Raw genomic sequence first — 21,894 nt, forward strand, 5'->3', positions numbered from 1 at the left:
GGTGGGTGACTGGCACTTGGCTACAGGGAAATGAACACCAGGACCACCAGCCTGGCCCTAACAGAGATGCTTTGAGATTTGGAAAGCCAAAGGTGATCCCTTCTCTGTCCTGCAGTGGGGAAGATGGTCTGTCAGTAGTTCATGTCTCATTTGCAAAAGGCCTAACTGGGGTGAAGGGGAGAAGCAGATGGCTTTCAGTCACTCTGCAAGCCAGTGTCAGAGCCAAGACCAAAACCTGGTTCTTGAAATCCCGGGCTCCATCCCCGATGGCCTACTGCTTCTCTAAGCATGTGTAAGGTTTTAATGAAAAACACCAAATCTTAATTTAGACCAGGATACAAGAAAAACGTCCTATTCAATTACTTAATTATAGGTGACCTATAATTATAAGACACTAACATGCTTGCTACAAAGCACCAAGCAAAAGAGCAGAAAGGATTATTTGTTGTTTAATTTAGCAGAGGAAGTCAGCTGATGATGCATAAGTCTATTTGACACCTAGCAAGTTGTGTGATCCTATTTGTTGATCTTTTTAACTTTCCATTTTATTAGGGTAGGGTTTCAAGAGCAAATAGGATAAATGAGATTAAATCTGTCACCCTGAATTACTCTTCCTCTGAGTTATGAGCAGAATCACTCTATGCCAGAGAAGTGTAATTATGAGGAAAATGCTGCCTGTGTAATTGTGTGCTTTGTTCAGAAGAATTTGAGATCCATAATTATCTCTAGTATGCCACGGTCGCATGTGCTGGCTCTTAATTTCTACAGTAAACAAAACCATTGAAGGTGTCTCTCCTGAGCAGTTCCTGATGTAGCATGGCTGGTACCTGCAACAGTAGCAATATTATCCTTCAGGTCTCCTGGTTCAAGTGAGGGATCCAAACTAACTTGGAACAGAGCACCCATTGTACATTTATTTTCACATTTACCTTGAACTTAAATGTTGATTGTGCAGTGAGGAATAATGGCCATGAGGAACAAAGAGTCTTCTGAGCTGTAGACATGCCAGGTGAGGCATATCTAGCTGCTTATGCAAAAAGAAAGTCATAGCACATCTGGTGCTGTGTTCCATCACTTAACTTTCTGGTGGTCCAAGGATATTGCCTTTGACCTCTGCAATGACCATGATTCTGCAGGTGCTCCAGCAAACACAAAGGCTGCAGCTTTCTTTGACAATAATTAAGCTGTAATAGAAAAGCTCTGGGTTAGGACTTGGTGGTTTTGCTCCTAGATGTCAGTGCACATCAGAAATCTTGGGGTTTAGATTTTCTCTCAGAAGAATCTGGTGGTGGTGCTTCATTAGGGGACTATATACTGCTCTTAGCTGTACTTAATTTATATGACCGTATTAAATTTGTGGTACCTTTCATGCTATATAATTCCACTGTGAAATGAGTTGAAGACACAAGACTGTAGCCTCTTGAAATTTTGGGTTCACCACCCAAAGAAAGCTTTGAATCCATGTGTTGTTTATCTAGATTCATAACTGCTTCTGTTAGAAAAAGCAACTGAAAAGTTCGGCTAGATTTGTCCCATAGATCAGTGTTATTGCTGCTGGAAGCAGATCTCCTGGAGAGAGGATATGCACAAAGTAAAAAGAAACTCACTACAGGTCCTGCTCAAACATTTCTGCAGCTCCCTTCTTGAGGCAGAGAGTGCAGAGGGTCAAAAGCCAGACTTTTGCATGATGGATTAGTGATAAAACAACCTGCCAGACTTGGATTAGAATTTCTGTTACTTTGCCTAAAATTATGTGTGCATTAGGGAAAAGGGACAGGGAGGATGCATCATTTTTGGGGAATCCTAGTAGCAATTTCATTTTCTTTTTCAGACCTTTTTACAGTTATGAGCCAGGACTTGATCTCCACATCTGTTTTTATCGGTCTGTCTAGTTTACAAATGAGGCCCCTTTTGTCCCATCTAATTTTATGTAATCTGTGATGCTGCATAAAGATTCTGGGAAGAAAAAATGGAAGGATTGTGAACAGACCTTCTGGCTAATATGTACAATGACTCACTCTATCCTTTATTTCAACTTCCGTGAAGTATTGTCAGCTACACTATTTACCCATTAAATGAGCTGTTCCGTTTAGCTTATGGCCAAAGTTTTTCCTAGTATTTTGATGTATTTGTTGGGAACGCGACAAAGTAAATCACAAATGAGAATGTTAACAAATGCTTACATTAATCATCTGAGACAGTCTCTCTCATTATAATCTCATTCTGAGTAACTAGTTATCTGTAAGAAAGGGTTTCCTGTCCCTTGATTTGCCAACTTACTTGACTTTACTGCCAAGGAAATTTCTCGTCCATGCTTGACAAGCAACGGGTAACTTCATACTCTTTCTCTGTGTAGGCAATTTCTTCATGGGAAGAAATTAAGTCAGTCATGCCCATTACTGAATCTAATTTTATTATAATTTAGAGGGAAGAACCCTTCCCTGGGTAGAATTCATTCTACAACCGCCTATTTCAGGATTTCTTTTGCTTTCCTCCAAAGGATCTGGCAGAAACTGTCGTTAGTGACAGGCCTGCAGCTTGCTTGGCAAGGTCACTGCAGCACTTCTCACAGCAAGCGAGAAACTTCTGCCTTGCCTTGGTTATCAGTCATCATCAGTTGCTTCGAGGACAACTGAGTATGGCAGCAAATCAGTATGACCGCGCCGCATGTTGGAATTCCACCTCTTAGGGAACGTAAGGGTTGTAGGGTACCTCATGGAGTCCAGCTGTCTTCAGCTGGGTCTGTCCGAGCTAGTTCATCTCCATCAGCTTTCTCTTCTACAAGACCTGTTCCTTTACCCAAGCTCCACAACCACCCGGAAGAGATCCCGAATGCAAGAGAAACACAGAGAAATTCAGCTCTCCTCCACTGAGCTCTCAGCCTGTTCCTATTCTCTTAATAGGTGTTAATATCTTGGGCCTTTCCCTACTTAAGACCATACCCAGGAGAAACCTTACGCTTCTGCTCCCTCTCTGTGGGCTATAGCAAAGCATCCTTACTCAACTGAGATTTATTTTTTCCTTCTCCTCTAGTCAGCCTGGAGGTTTGGCCCTGGCCACAGACATATCGTGCTCTTGGCTTTACAGTTTATTCACCCTGGGTAGGATTTGTCCATCTTTTACTCGCTCCAGGCCAGGCTGATTGAAGCACACACAAGGAAAGGTCCCTTTAAAACCAGTTTGCAGCAGTGCAATATTGAAAGCCTGGCTGTGAAGAGGAGGGGAGTGCAAACACATCTCTTCCTGCCTGCTTACAAACAAATGGGAGGAGAAAACATGATGCCCTTCTAATGCCGGCCACAAGAGCATATTTAACAGTGTCTCTTCAGGGTCAATAACACCATTTTCAGCTGTTCAAAACAGCATATTGGTAGCAAAACCAGTGCGAATTAGATTTGGGAGAGGGCTGGGTGTTTGTTGTTTTTCTTTCTCTCCGCAGGCTTCAGCCTGGCAGATAATCACATTCAACCGTACATGTAATTCGGGCAAAACACAATCCAGAATATGTGGGCCGATGTATGATTTATGCTAATGGCAGCAAAGTATTGCTGCTGACTGGCTGTCTGCTCAGCAGCTTTGGAGGAGTCCCTGGCTGTCCAGGCAGGTGGAAATCTAAGGAGCCACTCAGGGGTCTTACTTTTTTCAAAGAGATTCTTTGTCCCACATTTTTCCTTATTTATATTTGCCAGATTCATGAGATTGATCAGATTTTTCCCGTCAGCAACCCTATAACACCAAACCTCTTTATGCAGAACAGAGAAGTAGATTGGGTCAAGTGTTTAGAGAGGCTGTAAATGGCTGGTGAATAAACACTGCTTTCTGTTGGGTAGTTGACTGTAAGACAGGCTGTTTTCTGCCTTGGTCCTGCCCTCCTCTGCTGGTGGGAAGTGTTCTTTGCAGCTAAAACAATTTTCCTATAACTAACAGGCATTTCTCCATCCTCTTTCCAAAGTCTCCTACTTTTTCTCCTGTACCCTTTATCTTCAGTTCCTCTCAGTTGCATTCGCCAGGTAGGCAGCAAGCCTTTCCAGTGTTTCTGAAAAGTCTTTATGTGGCAGATGCCATCCACTTTCTTTTCAATATTGCATTCTCACATTCTGCTGACACCTGCAGAGCCCATGCTCGGTCTGACTAAACTTTCCCCCAAGGAGAGGTTTCATATTGTTGGTTCTGAGTGTTATTTGGAGTTGAAAACCACGCAGGGAAGTGTAGTGAGAAGTAAGTGTGCTTCTCATTGTACCTGCTGTGGAGATCAGTGGTTTAAGAATCCTGTTCTGCTTTACACCAGTGAAAATTGAAAGCAACTCCAACTGCAACAAGGCTGTATATAAGGTAAACAGAAATGCAACAATGGGATGAAGCTTTTACATGGAGAAGCAAAATGCCAGGTTGCGAATAAGGCAATAGGGTTGCAAAGCCCTGTGAGCCATGTGAACAATTGGTGCTTTCTGTGCTATGGAACAAAGCAGCTTTACAGAGAGTGTCTGCAGTGTAGTTTAGATCACTGAAACTGGCTCTGTGGAAATTTCTGATCTTAAATTGCAAATTCAGCCTTGCTGCATGGCTGGTGGGGAGGGCACAAGGCTACTTCTCTATGTGATGATGGTGAATGGGAAGAAACTACGTGTTACAGCCGAAAGAGTCCTTACCTATAACTTTTCTTCTCCACAGGTGCCCCTGGTTGACAAAAGCCATCTCCCCAGCCATCCCTGTGTACAATGGGCTCGTGTTCTTGTTTGTACTGGCAAACTTCAGCATGGCAACTTTCATGGACCCTGGAGTTTTCCCACGAGGTAACAGAGAATGGGACTGTTGTGGGGGGGATTTGAAAACCCATGCCAAAGGAGGCATCAGGTATCCAAATACACTGTTTGCTGACTAATCCCCTTCTTTTTTTATTTATTATACTCAGCTGGCAGTGGAGGTGGGATGGTAGTGAAATGCTGGATACCCTCCATCTCTCTTGTGAGCTAGGGAATGTCAGTTGTCCTTGCACTTGCTCAGACTGGCAGTTGAGGGCACAAGGTTGCATAGGATGGTTCTCCTTCAGTAGCTCTCCTGACTGATGTGCTTGTGACTGCCATCCCCTGTGTCATGCTGGCACATTGGATTTAAGTCACTGTCTTCACAATAGGTAGCAGAGCACGATGGAAGGGAGAGGCTAAACTTGCTGAAACAGCTTCATCAAAACAGACCTTCCAAAAAGCCTTAAAACAAATGCAAAAGCATTGAACGCTAAAAAAGATAATGATTAAGGCTTGCCTTAGAGTGTCTAAAAATGTATACATTTAGAAAGATATGCCTGCTTAAATTAGTACTGATTCACAGCTGATTAAATAGGATAAAGATTGCTCAGCTTTTGTAATGGGAACCACAGTGCAGCTATCTTTTTTAACACATCCTAATGAGAGAATTATCACCTCATTTTATCCGGCTTCCAATAATTATTCACATGCAGTTTGCAGCAGACACTGCTCTAGGCAGTCTTGCTAAACCAATGGATCTGGGCTCTCTGAAAGCTCTGCTTTCTCACCTCTATTCACAATACCCATTTTGAATTGCTACCTGAAAAGAACAAGGTACCTGTCCTGCTGGCTTCCCTGAATAGCAAGTGCCAGGTTTCTCCTGGTAGCAGGGTCTAATGATGAGCATCTGTCTGCCATTCCTTTCGGCTGAAGCTTTGAATCCCTGATTAAGTGTTGCAGCACTCCAGTTAAGGAAATAATTATGTGTAAAGGCAAACTAAGTGTTGTGGTTTAACCTGGCAGGCAGCTAAAACAACCACACAGCTGTTTGCTGACTTCTTCCCTCTCCAGTGGGATGAAGGAAAGAATTGAAAAGGAAAAAAGGTAAAACTTGTAGCTTGAGATAAAGACAGTTTAATAGGACAGAAAATGAAGACAATAATAATAATATAGAATATACAGAACAAGTGATGCATAGCACAATTGCTTACCACCCAAAGCTGATGCTCAGCTAGTTCCTGAGCCATGCTGCCTCCCAGCCAACCCCCCAGTTATATATGGAGCAACATGTCATATGGTATGAAATATCCCTTTGGCCAGTTTGGGTCAGCTGTCCTGGCTGTGTCCCCTCCCAGCTTCTTGGGTACCCCCCGCCTTCTTGTTGGCCGGCCAGTATGGGAAGCTGAATAGTCCTTGACTGCTTGGCAACAACTACAGTATTAGTGTATTATCAACACTATTCTCATCCTAAATCCAAAACACAGCACTATACCAGCTGCTGGAAAGAAAACTAACTCTATCCCAGCCAAAACCAGGACACTAACGCAAAGGGCAAGATTCAGTCATTTGTGCAAGATTAAGTGCTGCAGTGTTTAGATGCTTAAAGATACAAATAAGTCCTAGTTAAGATTTGCAAAAGAGCTTAAGCACTGAGAGCTTTTACGGAGTTTCCTGGACTTTTTAGTTGCTCCGCCTCAACAGAGATAGAAGTAGTTATACACGCTTTGCATGTGAGGTTATCGAAAGCATTCATGCTCTTTGCCTTCAGCAGGAGGAGAGCTGGAATAAGAGCTGGAGTCAAGTTGTTCAGTTTTGAAAATCTCAGTCTGGGAATCTAATATCTTTATGCAACATAGTTCCCTCAGACTGGAGCCTGCAGCTGGGTGCTCACCATGCCTTGTGAGTGATCAGTACTGAGTGTATTGTAAATTCATACCTTCCTTTGCACTTGTCTAACTTCCTTTTGCAAACAAGTTCTTTATTTTGGACTTTGCATTTAAAGGAGAAACACACAAGGAGATTAAATAGAAACTTTGAAACTTTCTCATCACTTGCTCTCCCTTCCCATCTCCCTTAACACAAGGGAGTCAGGAGCAAAGCAGGAAGAGGAGGAGTTCCTGCAGTTCACCTTCTGTCTCTTTCTCTTCATTTGTGGCTTTGGCCTTATATCTCTATCTTCTGCATGTGCTTGATCTGGAAGAGGCTGGGAGCAAGGGGAGTGGGGAAAGGATGAGAAAAGGGTTGAAAGTCATCCTGGAAGACAGTGATGAAGTAGGAGTTTAGATGTGTGAAGAAAGCAAACTGATAAGGAAGAGAAAAGATGGAAAAGACTATAAATACCAGTGCTGGGAGGAAAGAGGAGCAGATGTTATTTCAGATCACAAGTGTGCATGTGAAAAAAGCTATCACCACCCCACGCCGCCCGCAGAGCTGCCAGCACAAGGAGTTCAAAAATTGTAGGAGTGATTTAAAATGAATATACAATAGATCTATTTGCCTTCTGTTATTGAAATTAGGTTTAGTCTTCTTGGGTTTCAAGCTTCCTAGCACATTTCTTATAGTTACAAATTTACTTCAAAACCAAAGCAACAAATAAGCAATACAAAAGCTGCGATTCTAATGAAATCACATGATTCCTTTAAGGAAGCCACCAAAAATTGTAAGATATGTTATAAAAACATGAGACTTGGCTGTTCTGTGTCAGTGGATCAGAGTGTGAGAATCTGTATAGTAAGATACATTCCACTGCCAATGTATTCTGCTCAGATCACTGGAAGCTGGAAACAAACACATTTCTAGCTGTATCATATGAGCTTACAGGTTCTCTGGCAGATAGAACTTGGGCTATGGGGGCCAGTAAACCCAGCTCACTCTCGTATTGTGAGGAGGGCCTGAATCAAACTGCCAGATCCATTACTCATTTTTGAATCATCTTCGAATTTGTTGGCGCTCTGAATGTTTCTGGTATGAATCAGGATTGGCTCTGTGCGAGTGAGTTGCCAGTAATCCACCAAAATGAATGAGAAGGAAAGGAAGTATTAAGTCACTGAAATTGGGGCTACCCTGACAAATCTGATTTACAGTCTTGGTTGATATTTGCAATGTTTATTGCTGGCTAATTATAGATACCAACTGCAAACTGGCTTCCAGTATTTTTGATGTGAATCTGTTTTATACAAACTATTCAAGTGTGTGTCAATTCTGCAAGACTAATGTGTTTATATGCATATAGGTATATACAATGTCCAGATTTTTTGTCTGCATAGTCAGGTTTTTTTACAAGAGCTTAAATGGTTTGACTGTTCTAGTGTCATGTATTATACAACATGGGCTTGTTTATAGTAGTACTGAAGAACCTACAGATTGTATTTGTACAAGTGCCTAAGGTATGTAGAGTCTAGCTCTCACTAAGAGTTTCACTGACTAGTTATGAAGGAAAATTATAGAGAATGATGCCAGTACAGCACTCAGCTTCCATGCACAGACGTTAATCCAGAGAACACTCTTGCAAGGTAAATACTACAGGTGAGCCAGATCCCAAGCTTATCTAAGTGAAGGGAGAAACTCCTTCTGAAGTCAATGGAAATTGGATCATTTTAGTACGGATAACACATCTAGAGAAGATGTAATATAGAATTAAATGACAGTGATTGATGCTCCACAGGGACAATATTATCAAATTCCACCTAATTTGGAGCCAGTCAACCGATGCTAGCTGTACTATAATGTTTAACCAGGTGTTAAATAGATGTGAACTACTTAGATTTTCTCTGTCAAAATGAAACAAATAAAGATTACAGGAATCTAGGATAAAAAATGAACTTTCATGAACGTCATTCTCTTTTTTTTCCTTTCCAATATATATTTGTCTGTTGTAGACTAGCTTTTATTTTGTGCATTTCTTTTTAAATGGCCTCTTTTCTTAAACAGGGCAGTGCTTAGTTGAGATGATAAACCATCCACCCACCGTGTTGTCCCTAATAAGATGACTGCTGTATTGTCATCCTCATCTTACTAATGGCAAAGAGAGGCTAAATGACTAGTCCAAGGCCACAGAGAAAATTAGAATATAGGACTTCCTGACTCCCAGTCTTGTGCTCAGATCAGTAGACCATGCTGCCTTTGAGAGAGGTGAGATCTTCCCAGTTATGTACCGTTACTAAAGCAAGAGTGTTCTGGGTATGCTATGACGAAGTGATCACGGGATGTGCTATAAAGAAGTAAGCACTGGTGCAAGGGCTTTTCACGGGCACACAAATTGCTTCAGAATGTTATATCTTACTGTGGCGTCAGACTCTTTGGAGCAACAGGTCTTTGGGGTGACTGTAGGCTGACACTAGAGTGCTGAACAAACCATCATTTGTGGTCATCTGGGTTGATTTTGGGGTTTGATCTAGCACAACCTTCTTCTAATATTTGTGGATGTAATTTCTTTTGCTTTATATGCCGGTAGGCTAGCATTGAATTAATCCCAAAGGCATGCAGCAGAACTTCTCACAGCAAAGGCTTGGGTGATTTCCATGCCCTCTTTGACTCTAGTGTGCAGCTCATCTTATTCATTCAGGTTGTAAATGCTGGCAAAGACAAGATGCAAACACCTCTCTTTGTCCAGGGGCTGGTGAATAAGGCAGCACAGCACTCCAGTGGGAGGTGCTAAAATGAGCCCTGATCACAGAAGTGTTCTGCAGCCCCAGACAACCTGTTCTGACAGTCCATCACTTCCACCACACTCTTACCTCTCTGACAAGCCTGAGAGCATGTGCAGTGCCCCTGTATCCAAGGCACTGACCGGAATAGCTGTTTTATCTTTACCCTCTGTTATTTCCACTAACTTTTAGTTTTGCATTGAGCAGCAGATGAAGATGAAGATAAAGATGACGACTTCCGAGCTCCACTCTACAAGAATGTGGAGATTAAAGGAATCCAAGTACGGATGAAATGGTGTGCCACCTGTCACTTCTACCGTCCTCCACGCTGCTCTCACTGCAGTGTCTGTGACAACTGTGTTGAGGTAACAGTTCTGTTGATTACGTGATCTGTTGGCTTTGCCTCAGTGATGGGGTTGCGCACTCTACTGGAAACATGCAGTTGGGTGCTTCCACGGTATTTCGGTTCTTGGAAGTTCCCATCTGTAGCCCTGTTGATGGACTGCTGCTAATTAGTACCATTTGAAACATAGCCCTCAGTTATGATGTTTATTACATATGCAATAATGTTTGATGTCAGCTTTTTTGCCAGTGATAATTAGAATAAAAATTTATAATGCTGGCTATGCCTTCCTTGAAGTAGCTAAGAGATTGTGAATGTAAAAAAGAAGAGGTGAATGGAAAAGCTGATGCAGAGGCAGAGTTCAGGGGAGCAGGAGATTCAGGGTGAACCATTGTAGCTTGTCATGTGTGAGCTTAGGGCTCATCATTTAATTTGGAACAAACTAGTGCCTACACTGGTGGACAAGCAGAGAAGCTAGAATGGTGTGTGAGCTTTAGGAAAACCAAACTGAGAATTCAGCGAGTGGTACTCCAGTCAATGAAAGGACCCCATGTTTGTTTCAACACCCCAGCTCAGAGCATGAACTTCTTCATGTTTCTAATGTTGGTCGCTCTGAATTATGGGACTCTAATGTTTCTTGATAGCCCTAGGGTCTTGCTAGGGCACACAGGATTTTTAAAAAATAACCCCCAAACAGTAAGACGTGCTTTTGGGCTATAAACATCTTCCAAACTTGTAAGTAGAGAGTGCTGTATCTGCAGTAATGTATTGTCAGGGGGAATTTTTTATTGCTGAGCTAAAAATTCCACTTCTTAAGGATCATTTCTGCTGCAAGGCCTATTTTTTTTTCCAATAGAAAGATGAAATCTTCAATATGTCTAAAATATGTTCAGCTGTGCCATTAAAGTGAATTACTAATCAGAAAGGGAAAAAATACCAGAGTCAGCTAGAATGCTGTATACACCATCTTTGTCCTAATCCTCTTTGCCATAAGCAAGGGAATAGTCCCAAAGAAAGCAGCACAGTTACATGTGAGAGAAAGGCTGCTGGGTTTATCTTCTGCCAGTCATTCTCTCCTTCAGGGCAATGTATACCTAAGTTATAATTATCTGGAAGCAGTGCTGTGCCTAGTAACCATCAATGAGTAGGACAAGGCTATCCTGTTGTGGAAGGCCTCAGAAGGATGCAGGATTTGAGAAGATGGGGAGTGAGGAGCTGCCAAGGTCCCTGGGTAGAGGGGAATAGCCACAACTATTCATAAGTTGTGTCACACAATTTCTTTAGACTGTTGTGAATTGTTGAATAGAGCTGGATTTTTTGTAGAAAACCTGAGTCATATATTCTTAGCTTTAAAACATAAATGTTATCACTAATTCTAGATCCTGAGGATTGTTTCGATGATGATAAATTCTCGGTTGTCCCATGGAGTTTCTTTCTTCTACCCTCCCCAGTGGCTCAGCATGAAAATTCATTTTCCAGAAATGAAGTTTTCTTAGAAAAAGATCGCTCAAAATTCACTGGTATAAACACTTGCAATTTCATGCTGCCATAAGGCCTCCATGGGAGTCAGTTCTGCAGCAGAAATGAAAATGGGACAGAATCCAAAAGTAACCTAAATAAAATACCAGAATGCAAGGTGACTCTGTCAAGCTCTCCAGAAGTGTTATTGATGGCCAGATCAGTTGGGTATTCCTTACTATTCTGGTGTGCAAGTAAGAAGCTCTGCTTGTATAATTAAATTATGACTGCTGTGAAGGAATATAGGCAAAAAGCATTAATGACTTCTGAATCAATAAATCATGGTCCTAAACAACATGCTTTATTGATTCTTGTGATGCTTATTTCCCACTCACCTGTCTATTCTAGAAGAGCTTGGAGACGGTGATAGGAACAACTCTGCTGGCTTTTCTGTGTGGAACCCATTCAGGCTTGCAATTCACATCTTTTCACTTTCAATCTAGAATGTGCAATAAATAATATTTCCCTGAATATAAATCTTTTGCGCTAATTTAGTAAAAATGAACAAACAAGAAAAGCCGACAAAACTTGCAGACATAAAATCAGTTAAAACCTAAAGCCTGCTGTGACCAGAGTGATCCAAAAATGAATCTGTATCAAAAGTAGTCAGATTTTTGTTTTCTTTACTGAAGTGTTTGCAGTGGGTGCTTATATAGTTTCATAATGGAAAGATACTTTGGGCTGCATACAACCAGATTTGCATAATAGACATATGCTATGTCAGCATTTCAGATATAGCCTGAAATTATCTTTATTAAATTGTCCCTGTCATTTTCTAATGTGCTTTAAGAAAGCTCTACTCCATTTTCTTGTATTTTGTATATTTTTGGTAAATACATCATACCAAACTTAAAAATACAAAACCCCCTTTGTCATCATTGAGGAATGTTTAAAAATAGCATTACCACAAAACAAAGAATAAACAATTCATTTGTTGATGTAATGAATGTGTAATATCTGTGCTGAAGAATGCAGAAATAAGAAAGGTTTATTTCTTGCACCTGATCTTGTCCTCATGTCAAGAATAATCAATCCCATTGAAGACAGTAGGTTTACATGCTTATAAAAATGTGTAAAGGCACTTGAAAGGTGTCTGTGGCTTGCACTCGTTATTAAATCTCCTGTTAAAAGAGATCTGACTTTATAAGGGACTTTGAACTTTTGACTGAGACAAATAGTTAGGTTTGGGTTCATAACTGTTAATGAACTCGTGCAGAACTTTGCCTGCGTCTTATCCAGATGTTGCTTTTCTTTGAGGACCTGCTTGGTAAAAAAGTATCTTTCATGTTGTCCATTGTTTAAAGGGGATTCATTCAGCTTCATATAAATACAGCAATGCGGGGCAGAGAATTCTGCAGCAGTATTGCATCTTCAAAATGTTCTAGGTTATGAGAACTTCATTGTAATTGACTCCTCATGCAAAGGATGATAAAAAAATCAGTGCTTTTGCTGCTAGCAGATAAATCACCTGTCTTGTTTTTATTATTATCCTCTCTTTGACCCCTATAAACACTGAAGTACCTCTCCATCCATAGATACAGAAACCACTTTGTCCTAAGAAGAGCCTTGTAAAGAGAGTGTACCGTGTTGTAAAGCTGCAGAACTAGCCTGATGCAATTTTACATGATGATGGTTCAGATTTATCTCTAAGACAATGTATTTCCTTTAACTGTTTGGATATTGTTCCCTGTCTCTCCCTTTCTTCACAAGGATTTTGACCATCACTGCCCATGGGTCAACAATTGCATAGGACGGAGGAACTACCGCTATTTTTTTCTCTTCTTGCTGTCCTTAAGTACGCACATGGTTGGAGTATTCACCTTTGGGCTTATCTTCGTATTAAACCATATGGAAAAGCTAGGAGCAGCTCATACCACCATTACGTATCCTTCTTTTTGGTCTTTCAAGACTCAAGGTGGTCTTGAGGAAAATGTGGAAGAATAAATCTGAAGATTTGTCTTCCTGGAACTGGTGAAGATCTACTCCTCTCCTGATCCCCCACTGCTCTTCCCCTGTAAATGCTTAGTGCAGGTTTTCCTCTGTACCCATCTGACCTGTGTAACCATTGATTACCCCCAAAACTATAGCTGACCTTTTGTCTATCTCAATCTTTCCCATGAAAACCCAGCAGAAGGATATGCTGTCTCCCCAAATTTTACTTCCAATTGGGTGTGACTGTAAAATGCTGGGTACTATTTACTAAGTAAGTACTTACTGTACTGTACTTACTGTACAGTACACTTTACTGTATTTTAAAGCAGAGTTTGCCCTGGAAGCAGCCCCCCTGCATGCTGGTGTAATACACAAACCCCTGGCTCTGAGAGGTGCTACTCCTGTTGATAGATTAGTGCAGAATGGTCTTTACAAGATGGTTACAGCCAGAATCAATGAGTTCACATTATTTTTTAACCATCTCAAGGATAAGGACCCAGGCTAGGAGCAGATGGACCTGACTTTAAGATAGAATTTAGTCAGCCTAATTAAAGGCGAGGGACACCCTCCCTATTTCCAAGATTATCTTTTTCTCTCCTTTTCCTCTCCCTCTCCTTCATTCATCCCAGTTTCTTTAACTCCTGGATACAGAATGGCTGTCATGTGTGTGGCTGGGTTATTCTTTATTCCAGTCATTGGTCTCACTGGCTTCCATATTGTTCTAGTGGCCCGAGGGCGCACAACGAATGAACAGGTAAGAAGCAATCCTTTCTCTGTGTTTGAGGCTAAGATGTTGAGTTGGAAGGAAATTCAGCAAGTCAGCTTGGGTAAAGCAAAAAATGATCCAAATCTTAGCAGTAACACTCTGACTGGAGCTTTTGTGAATATCCAGGAAAATGGCCTAGTTTTTTATTTTCAGATTTTTTTCTTGAATGCACTACAAGAAAAGATTTCCCCCTTCTAACCACAAAGGATCATTCCAGGCTTATTTAGCATTTAAAATCTACTCACGGCCTTGAAATAGGTTTTATGTGGTAAGTACCATCATCTCCAGCAGCTCAAACTTTATGAGTCAGACTGAACAAATCATGAGATTGAACGAAAGAAAGAAAGGAAAAGATTAAATCATGCTTTTGCCCCGTCTGCTGATATTTTGAACTCCCCCAGCTAACCCACACTGCACATAATAAGATCTGAGCTGGCTCTTTGTCTCTGTCTCTCTGTCTCTCTCTTGTTCTCATGCATATGTGCACACTCACACAGAGAGGCTATTGGACCTAACGTGTTTTGCTTCTCCAAACCAAGTGCCAACATGACATCTTGTGCCAAAAAGCCTGTAAAACTTAACTTTACAGTTACTGAAATGTATATAATCCAGACCTATATGCATATCAATAGCATGATACGGTGATAGAGATCTAGTCATGGGATTGATAGCATGCCCCTGCCATTCGTAAGAGGTAGCTCAGTTAGAAAGCTTGACACTGGGTCACACAGCATGCCAGCAGCTGCACACAGCATTTTCAGCTTTCTTCCCAAGGCTAATTAATTGTGTGCTTTCCAGTGCCTCACCCTTTCACAGCTCCAGCTCCAAAGCACCCATCACACATCTGGGATTTTTTTCACTTTTTTTCCACATCACATTTCTTCTTTTTTTCTTTTTTTTCCTTTTCTTTTCTTTTTCTTTTCTTTTCTTTTTTTTTTTCCAAATGTGTTTTTACTGCTCTTGCATCTATGGGCACTCTCTAGCTCATGCTGAGCAGTGTGCTGTTCTGGCTGTCCTGCAGGCTGATGGCTTCATGCTTATGTAGCTTGTATGGCTGCTGTGCAGACTGTAAGAGTTGAAGACATCTGTCTGAGGCCAGGCCTTTGTAAACTGGGATGAGATTGTCTTCTATCCCACAGGAGACAATAAAAACTTTTATCCAGAAAAGTGTGGCAGGTTTACATAAGTGAAGAATCTGAAGTCAGCCTGAATTGTTGCCTAACATGGCCTTTGAACAAAGCAGGCTTACCGTAGCTGTAGATCTTTAAATGCTTTTCTCTGTCTTGCTTGGAAATCAGCTGCTCTTCATTTTAAAATTGATTTTGGACAAGTATTAGGTTTGATAGTGCTAACAATAGTGGCATGAAAATCAGGGCATTTCGGTCTCCTAACCCAAATCATGGTTTGCCTTAGGCTTGTCGTTGTGCAGTGATGAAAACTTGTCTATGAAAATTTTAGGCTGAGGAGGAAGGAAAAATTTAAATCAAAAAAAGGTAAAATCTAACTTCTTGTGTTTGTGGCTACACTAACATGTAGGAAGGTTGAGAATTTTGCATTTAACTTGATTGAAATAAATATTGGAAGACACATCCTAGCTCGGTTTGTTTTCCTGAGCTACCAAACCACTTGAAATTAATTCATTTTCCCATGCCATTTTCTGAAAATTAAATATAATCTGGTCTTAATTTCTGTTTAGTCATATTACTGCCTATCTGTAACTGGAGGATGGATGTTCCCAGCCTTCAGGTCCCTTTCCAAGGAGGCATATCTAAGTAACTAGAGCACCAGACCAGGAGTGATGGATATGAGATCTGCTGCTGGCTTTGCCACTGTTTTAAAACATTCACTTTTCTCCTGCAGTCTCAGTATTGATTCTCTTTTCTCACAATGTTGGTTATCTGCTGTCAGCTTTCCAGTTACAATATGCTCAGCTACACTTATCCTCTTTTCCCAGTGTATTTTATAGGCGAGTGGTACAGATATTCGTGTTGTTTTACTGTAAATTTTTGGTATTTGTTCACTCTGAAGTTTGTAGGTTTTGAGCATTCATAGTAGGCAGATTGTGATTTAGGAGTGCATAGTGGCTGAGTTTAGATGTTTGTGAGCTTTCTGAATGCCTCTGAAAGTCTTTTATGGAATCAAAATAACCCATAACCCAACATCTGCTCATATCCTGTATTTTTGGTTTCTGAATAGAGTAAATAAATATCCTTCCTTCTGAGACTGCTTTATATCAGTGGATTTCAAACTACTTTAGAAACCAAATTGATATAATTAGTAATGTAATCTGTGAGTTAGAGAAATTTTATTTTCATATTGCATTTGAGAAGATGGGCACAGAGATATGAAGTGCTTTGCCAGCATCTGGCACAAGTCAGCTTAAGCCCAGGATTGAATGCAGATGTGCCAAATGTCCCAGGCCCATGTTTTAGTCACCAGGTTACTCTTCCAACACTCAGAACTTCCAACATTTCTCTCTTGGCCTTTTTAAACAGTTTTATGTTATGTCAAAGAGGCCAGCATAATATATTGCAAAATCATTTAATCGTTGTTATTTTATGTGCAAGTAATTAAAGTATTTCTGGTACTCTGTAAACTTGTTGCTAAATCAGAACTATGTGTTGATTAAAATGTATTACTTGCAAACAGCAACAGTAATGCTTTTAATGGCAACCACTATTAATCTCTCTGGTTTTATTGGTATTTATCCCCATATGGTTACTTTCAAGTATCTGCCTGTAGAGTACAAACCCTTTATAATGCTTATGAAGCTTTGAATGGATTCCGCCAATCTAATGAGGCTTGGCTTTTATTAAACTAGCTCATTTCCAAGCAAACATCATAATCACCAGGGAGTTCCTGGCACCCTCCTGTACAAGGCGGTGTTTTGTACTGATTGCTGCTAGGGATGGGATGCTGACAGAGAGGAAACATTGCTCTCCTCCAACATTACCAATGTTGAATTGACATTCCTGTTTGTTTGGAGGGGACTTGCCAAGGCAGAGGAGTGGAAGTGACAGGGGAATGAAAGGGACCAAAACAGGATGTCTGGCTGACAGCAGGCATGAATCTAATACAGGAGCAGCATGAAGAGATGAACCTGGCCACTTTGAAACACAGTCACATTGAGCTTGCTCCTCTTTTGGGAAGGGATCTTTAGTTGGTGTGCCTCCTAGCTGGAAGTAGCTGATGGAAGTGGTGTGTTAGAGCAGGAGAGAGGAAGTGCAACATTCAAAGAAAACCAATCTGTTTGGAAAGACACTAGGGTCAGAGCAAGGCAGACTTGTTCTTGGCTTTCTGAGGATTTGGATGATGACTTTTCTATAACCAGAGGTTTGAGCACTGTCCTCAATCTGTTTCCAGGTGACAGGTAAATTCCGTGGGGGAGTGAATCCTTTTACCCGAGGATGCTGCGGAAATGTGGAACATGTGCTGTGCAGCCCCTTGGCTCCCAGGTAAGAGGAATGCTCTCAACTGGGAATGAGGGAGGCAGAGTAGTTGTTGGGACAGAGGAAGAAATTGCACTTGCTTGGACTCACAAGTGAAAGACTATTGATGAAATAACAGGGAAGTAAAGCAAAACACTCCTGAAGGCAGAGTTCCGTGATAGCTGCTTCACTGTTGCATGGCTGTAACCTGCTGTCCAAGCAGATGCTTTCTTCATGTAATTCATAACCCTCATCCCTGAAATATTTATTTGGAATGAGCATGTCAAATTATATTGAGAGCTGATACCCTTGTCTTCACCAACTTGTTTATCCAGTGGATTTCAGTAGCAAAGTAAGTTTCCTTATGTTATCATATTCCCAACATGACTTTTTGCACTGTACAATCAATGTCCAGGTATTCTGGTCTGCCGGAGAAAAGGAAGGAATCTAAAATCAGCCTTTCTCCTTAAGATTTAAATCTAATTTAAGGCTGCTGTGGTTTTCAATCTCACTGGCACTTTCATTATCATAAAACAGATTTTCAGTGAGGTCTACATCATGGAACTTGGGATTTTATTTATGGCTTTCTATTTTTGGGGAAATGGATTTATCGTTTCACATTTTGAAATCAGGATTTTAATGCAATAGATCAGCTGGAGTATAAATATCCTAGGTGCTGAGCTGTCCGGCCTGCAAATATGTTAATAATCATACTACAAGAAGACTTATTTGAGCCTTTTCAGGGTGTTGAGCAATTCTAGACCTTTCTTTTTTTTTTCTTTTTTTTTTCCCCTTCACTATGCAATAAATAAGTCCTAAAAGACTATTACATGTGTTAAAGTTAAGACACTGGAATAGCTACTTCTCAGACTTAGCAAAACGTGAAAATCAGGTCAAGATACTTTAAGAGAGCCAGATATTAGAAGTTGGGAGACACTCCTGTTAAGAGAGGGGTGTGAGTACTATCATCATGGCTATTCTCAGACTTTCAGCAAGCAGAATGTTTGTGTTTTGTGAAGACCTGTTCAAATTATCCTGTATATTTAAAGTCACTGAGCCATCACTACGAGCATGTCCTATTCACTAGATAAAACAGAGAAAGTTTTGATTTCTTTTTGTGTATTGGTATTTATGCATTGTAGAGCCACTGCCCAATTGCACTTACAGAATTCTAGTCCACTGAAAGAAATTAGATATCTAAAGTCAGCCATTTCCCTTTAGATTTGTTGCTTCCTATAGACCTGTCTGTTTCTTTTACCTCCATTTATTTGAACACTCTAAACACGGTACAGAAACAAGTCACCATGTAGTGAGCTAGAACTGACAGCACATCACCTTCTCCATGTTAACTCCCCATGTGCTGGGTCTTAATCCCCCAGTCACTGTTTTCCACCGCAGGGAAGCTGTTTCATGTTAGCTGGGTAAGATCTTGTAAATGGCTTTCATTGGTGGTAGGCCTCTCTTCTTCTCTTCATGTGAACTGTGCTCTTGTCCATCAGTGCTTCAGAAATTGCTATGGCTTTTTAATGCATCCTCTCCTTTTGCTCACTAAAAAAAAATTGATCTTTTTATTGCTTTTTAATTATTACATCCATTGACATAAATAGAGTTCGCTTACCTAGATTCTGACACGTTCTTAAATCATACCCTGGAAGCAGGAAAATTTTCTTGTATCTATGCCTTGTTCTTAGGTTATTGTTTATTTTAATGATGACTGTTGAACAATTAATCAGGTACATAGTTGAGCCCAAGAAAAAGCAAGCTGTGAGTGTGAAGCCTCCCTTCCTCAGACCTGATTTATCTGAGCGACAGATCACAGTGAAGATCAGTGACAACGGAATCCAAGCCAACCTCAACCGAAGCAAGGTAAGGCAGCCTTCAAGTGCTGCTTTTAAAGGTATGGATTGAGCATTATCAAGCCTGGGAATGAGTTTGTCATTGAAAATCTCTTTGAGATGATGCATTTTTCTGAGAAAATGATAGAGGTTGAGTTCTTGTCATATACTTCATCCTCTGAAAGTAACCCAGGTTCAGTAACAGCAGCTCTTGATCCAGAAACAGCCCTTTTTGCAGCTCTATAATAGAATGGGCATCTTCTGGAAGAAGAAGTTGTTCTTTGCAATGGTTACTTTCTGTCCCAAGAGCTGCCATCTCTTGATGTGCAAATTAGTTTTAACTAACCTAACACATTGCGGGAACCCTTGGACCACCAAGTCAGCTGTTCTACTTCAAAGAAGGTTTTGAGCTTCTGGAAGGCTTGTGGTCCAGTGAAAGGAATATTGGCTCAGAAGCTGAATTCTCTTCTCTCCTCTTCTTTTTTCAGTTTCTCTTGCCATGAAATAGAAGGATTTGTTTAGTCATATAAAAAGCAGTGGATTCAAAAGAAGCCACCTTGCAAGATTTTTGTGGATAGTTACTTGTTACACTCTTGGGATAGTTGCTTCTGAGAGCTGCCTAGAAAGTTGACAAAAAATGCTAGAAAACACCATTGTCTTCTACCACATATCAACTAGCGTGATGATGATGTTATTTAGCATGCCAAGTAGAGTAGGATAGTGCGTTTAAAATTATACTGGCTTGTTATGACAATGCTAATTTTACACATGACAATCCTTGTCTGCAGTGCTAAATCATGTTTGTCTGCAGATGCTAAATCATATTTGTCATGATAGGTATAGGTAGTTCCTGTTCTGTTGTACATCCAGCACTCTGACACATACTGTTATTTAACCAAGTTGTGGGTAATGTTTGATTTTTTGGTCATTTTCAGTCTAAAATTAGCCTGGAAGGTCTGGATGATAAAAGTATGGATGTGCAACCACCTCTCCCACCCAAAGGAGATCCAAGCAAGTACTCTGAGCTAAAAGGGCAGCTGGGGACCAGTGAAGGTATAATTGCATGATCACTGTTTTATTTTTATTAATAAGAAAATATTTCAGCCTCTTTAAAAGGCTTCTGGTATTCTTTCAAAGCAGTAATGGTATCTGAGTGAAGGATTTTTTCTATTTACAAGAGCTCTGAGCTAGAGGAATAAACAGCAGAAAGAGGAGAGAAAAGTGAGCTTGAAGTGGTTCATTCCGGCCTAGGTTGGATATTTCATTTCAGTTTCACAGAGTTTTTAAACCCTTTTAAACCCCTTCTTAAATTTTTGGTCATTTTTTGAATGAAAAATATAATTTTTAACTAAGGAATCAGAAATATTAGCATTAAATGCTTAGGTATTTCAAACTAAATTATTTTATTTATGAAAATGTGAAATTAAAGCTTTGATACTATTAAATAAACTATTTTTTTTGTTCTGTTTTGTTTTGGTTTTTTATCTCAGACTAAACTAGTAGTTGAATTCAACCCAAATATATAGTATTTCAAATTATGGCAAAATTACTACTCATCAAAATATGTCGCCCCACTTAATATTTTATACCTTGTTTCTTCTCTTTAGATTGCTGATCTGTCAGCAATATACTGTTATTTCCACAGAGGCCCCACTGATTTTGGTGGGATTCTGCACAAAAGGACTGCAAGTTTTATTCTTTCCAGAACAGATCTGTTTGCAGAGGACCATGGATAGCAAGGAATTAGGGATGATAGCATTCTGTCCACACATTTTAATAGAAAGTCCTTTTTTTTTTTTTTTTTTTCTTTTACAGAAGGTGGCCTTTCACCCAAACTGATCAGCCCTCCTACACCTGCCATGTACAAGTATCGACCAGCTTTCAGCAACAATCCCAAAGTCCACTACCATGCCACGGCTGAGCAGGTGAGTGAGTGTGGGAGAATCTCCTCCCAGCTAACACAAGGCAACATGGAACTGAGGATAATTCAGTGCAGGGCTCTAGTGAATGTACAAGTAAATAACAACACTTGGCATTGTTGTGCGATAGTGTGTATTTTCACTATGCTCCTTATGAAAACAAGTCTGCTTTCGCAGCTTTCCTCTGTTGAGCTTGACACATCTGTCCTGCTGACAGGCATGCACTGCTGCTTTACCAGTGTCTCGGCCTGATCCTCAGATGCTGAGAAGTGTCACCTCCCATTGGCTTCTCCTGATATAGATGCCAACTCCCATTCATTTCAGAGGGGCAGCTGGGCATGCTTAGTGCTTTTCTGGATCAGACCCTTTAGCCAACAGACAACATGCTCAGTGATTCCTTAAGATGTCTGCTTGCAAAACAGAAACAACTTTTAAAGCATCCCAAGAGATATTTTAGTTAAAATTAATGGAAGTTTCCTCATGTTTGACCTTCCTTAGCACCTTCTCAGTGTATCTGGGTTATATAATGGGGAAATAAGGCTTCCTAACACTTGGCATCGTTTCTTCCTATCAAGAAAACTGAGGTCCAAACAATTTGAGAGACTTGCTCTGGAATTTTGACTGTTTTCTCTTTTGCTTAGGAGTTTGGAAACAGTTTACACTGTTTCCTTTGGAAGCAGAGTGCAAAACTAAGCCCACCTCTAATGGACTTATTTTTCTCACTTACTTCTCATGGATTTGTTGCAAATATTCCTTGTCCCC

General features: G+C 40.5%; 1 protein-coding gene across 3 annotated transcripts in view; it reads left to right on the top strand.

Moving 5' to 3' along the window:
• The window catches only part of ZDHHC8 (zinc finger DHHC-type palmitoyltransferase 8), a 127,838-nt gene that overhangs the window by 93,853 nt on the left and 12,091 nt on the right, over nt 1–21,894 (top strand). For all 3 annotated transcript variants that reach the window (XR_008579507.1, XM_054844312.1, XM_054844311.1), the window contains 8 exons: nt 4,672–4,793; nt 9,599–9,756; nt 12,963–13,135; nt 13,836–13,938; nt 17,314–17,405; nt 19,112–19,244; nt 20,149–20,266; nt 21,029–21,138. Coding sequence is in view for 2 of the 3 variants with exons in the window: in XM_054844311.1 (XP_054700286.1) it covers nt 4,672–4,793; nt 9,599–9,756; nt 12,963–13,135; nt 13,836–13,938; nt 17,314–17,405; nt 19,112–19,244; nt 20,149–20,266; nt 21,029–21,138 (1,009 nt within the window). In the remaining variant the exon portion in view is untranslated. The remainder of the gene's footprint in view (nt 1–4,671; nt 4,794–9,598; nt 9,757–12,962; nt 13,136–13,835; nt 13,939–17,313; nt 17,406–19,111; nt 19,245–20,148; nt 20,267–21,028; nt 21,139–21,894) is intronic.

This window comes from Grus americana, chromosome 16 (assembly GCF_028858705.1).
Source record: "Grus americana isolate bGruAme1 chromosome 16, bGruAme1.mat, whole genome shotgun sequence".
Lineage (NCBI taxonomy): Eukaryota > Metazoa > Chordata > Aves > Gruiformes > Gruidae > Grus > Grus americana.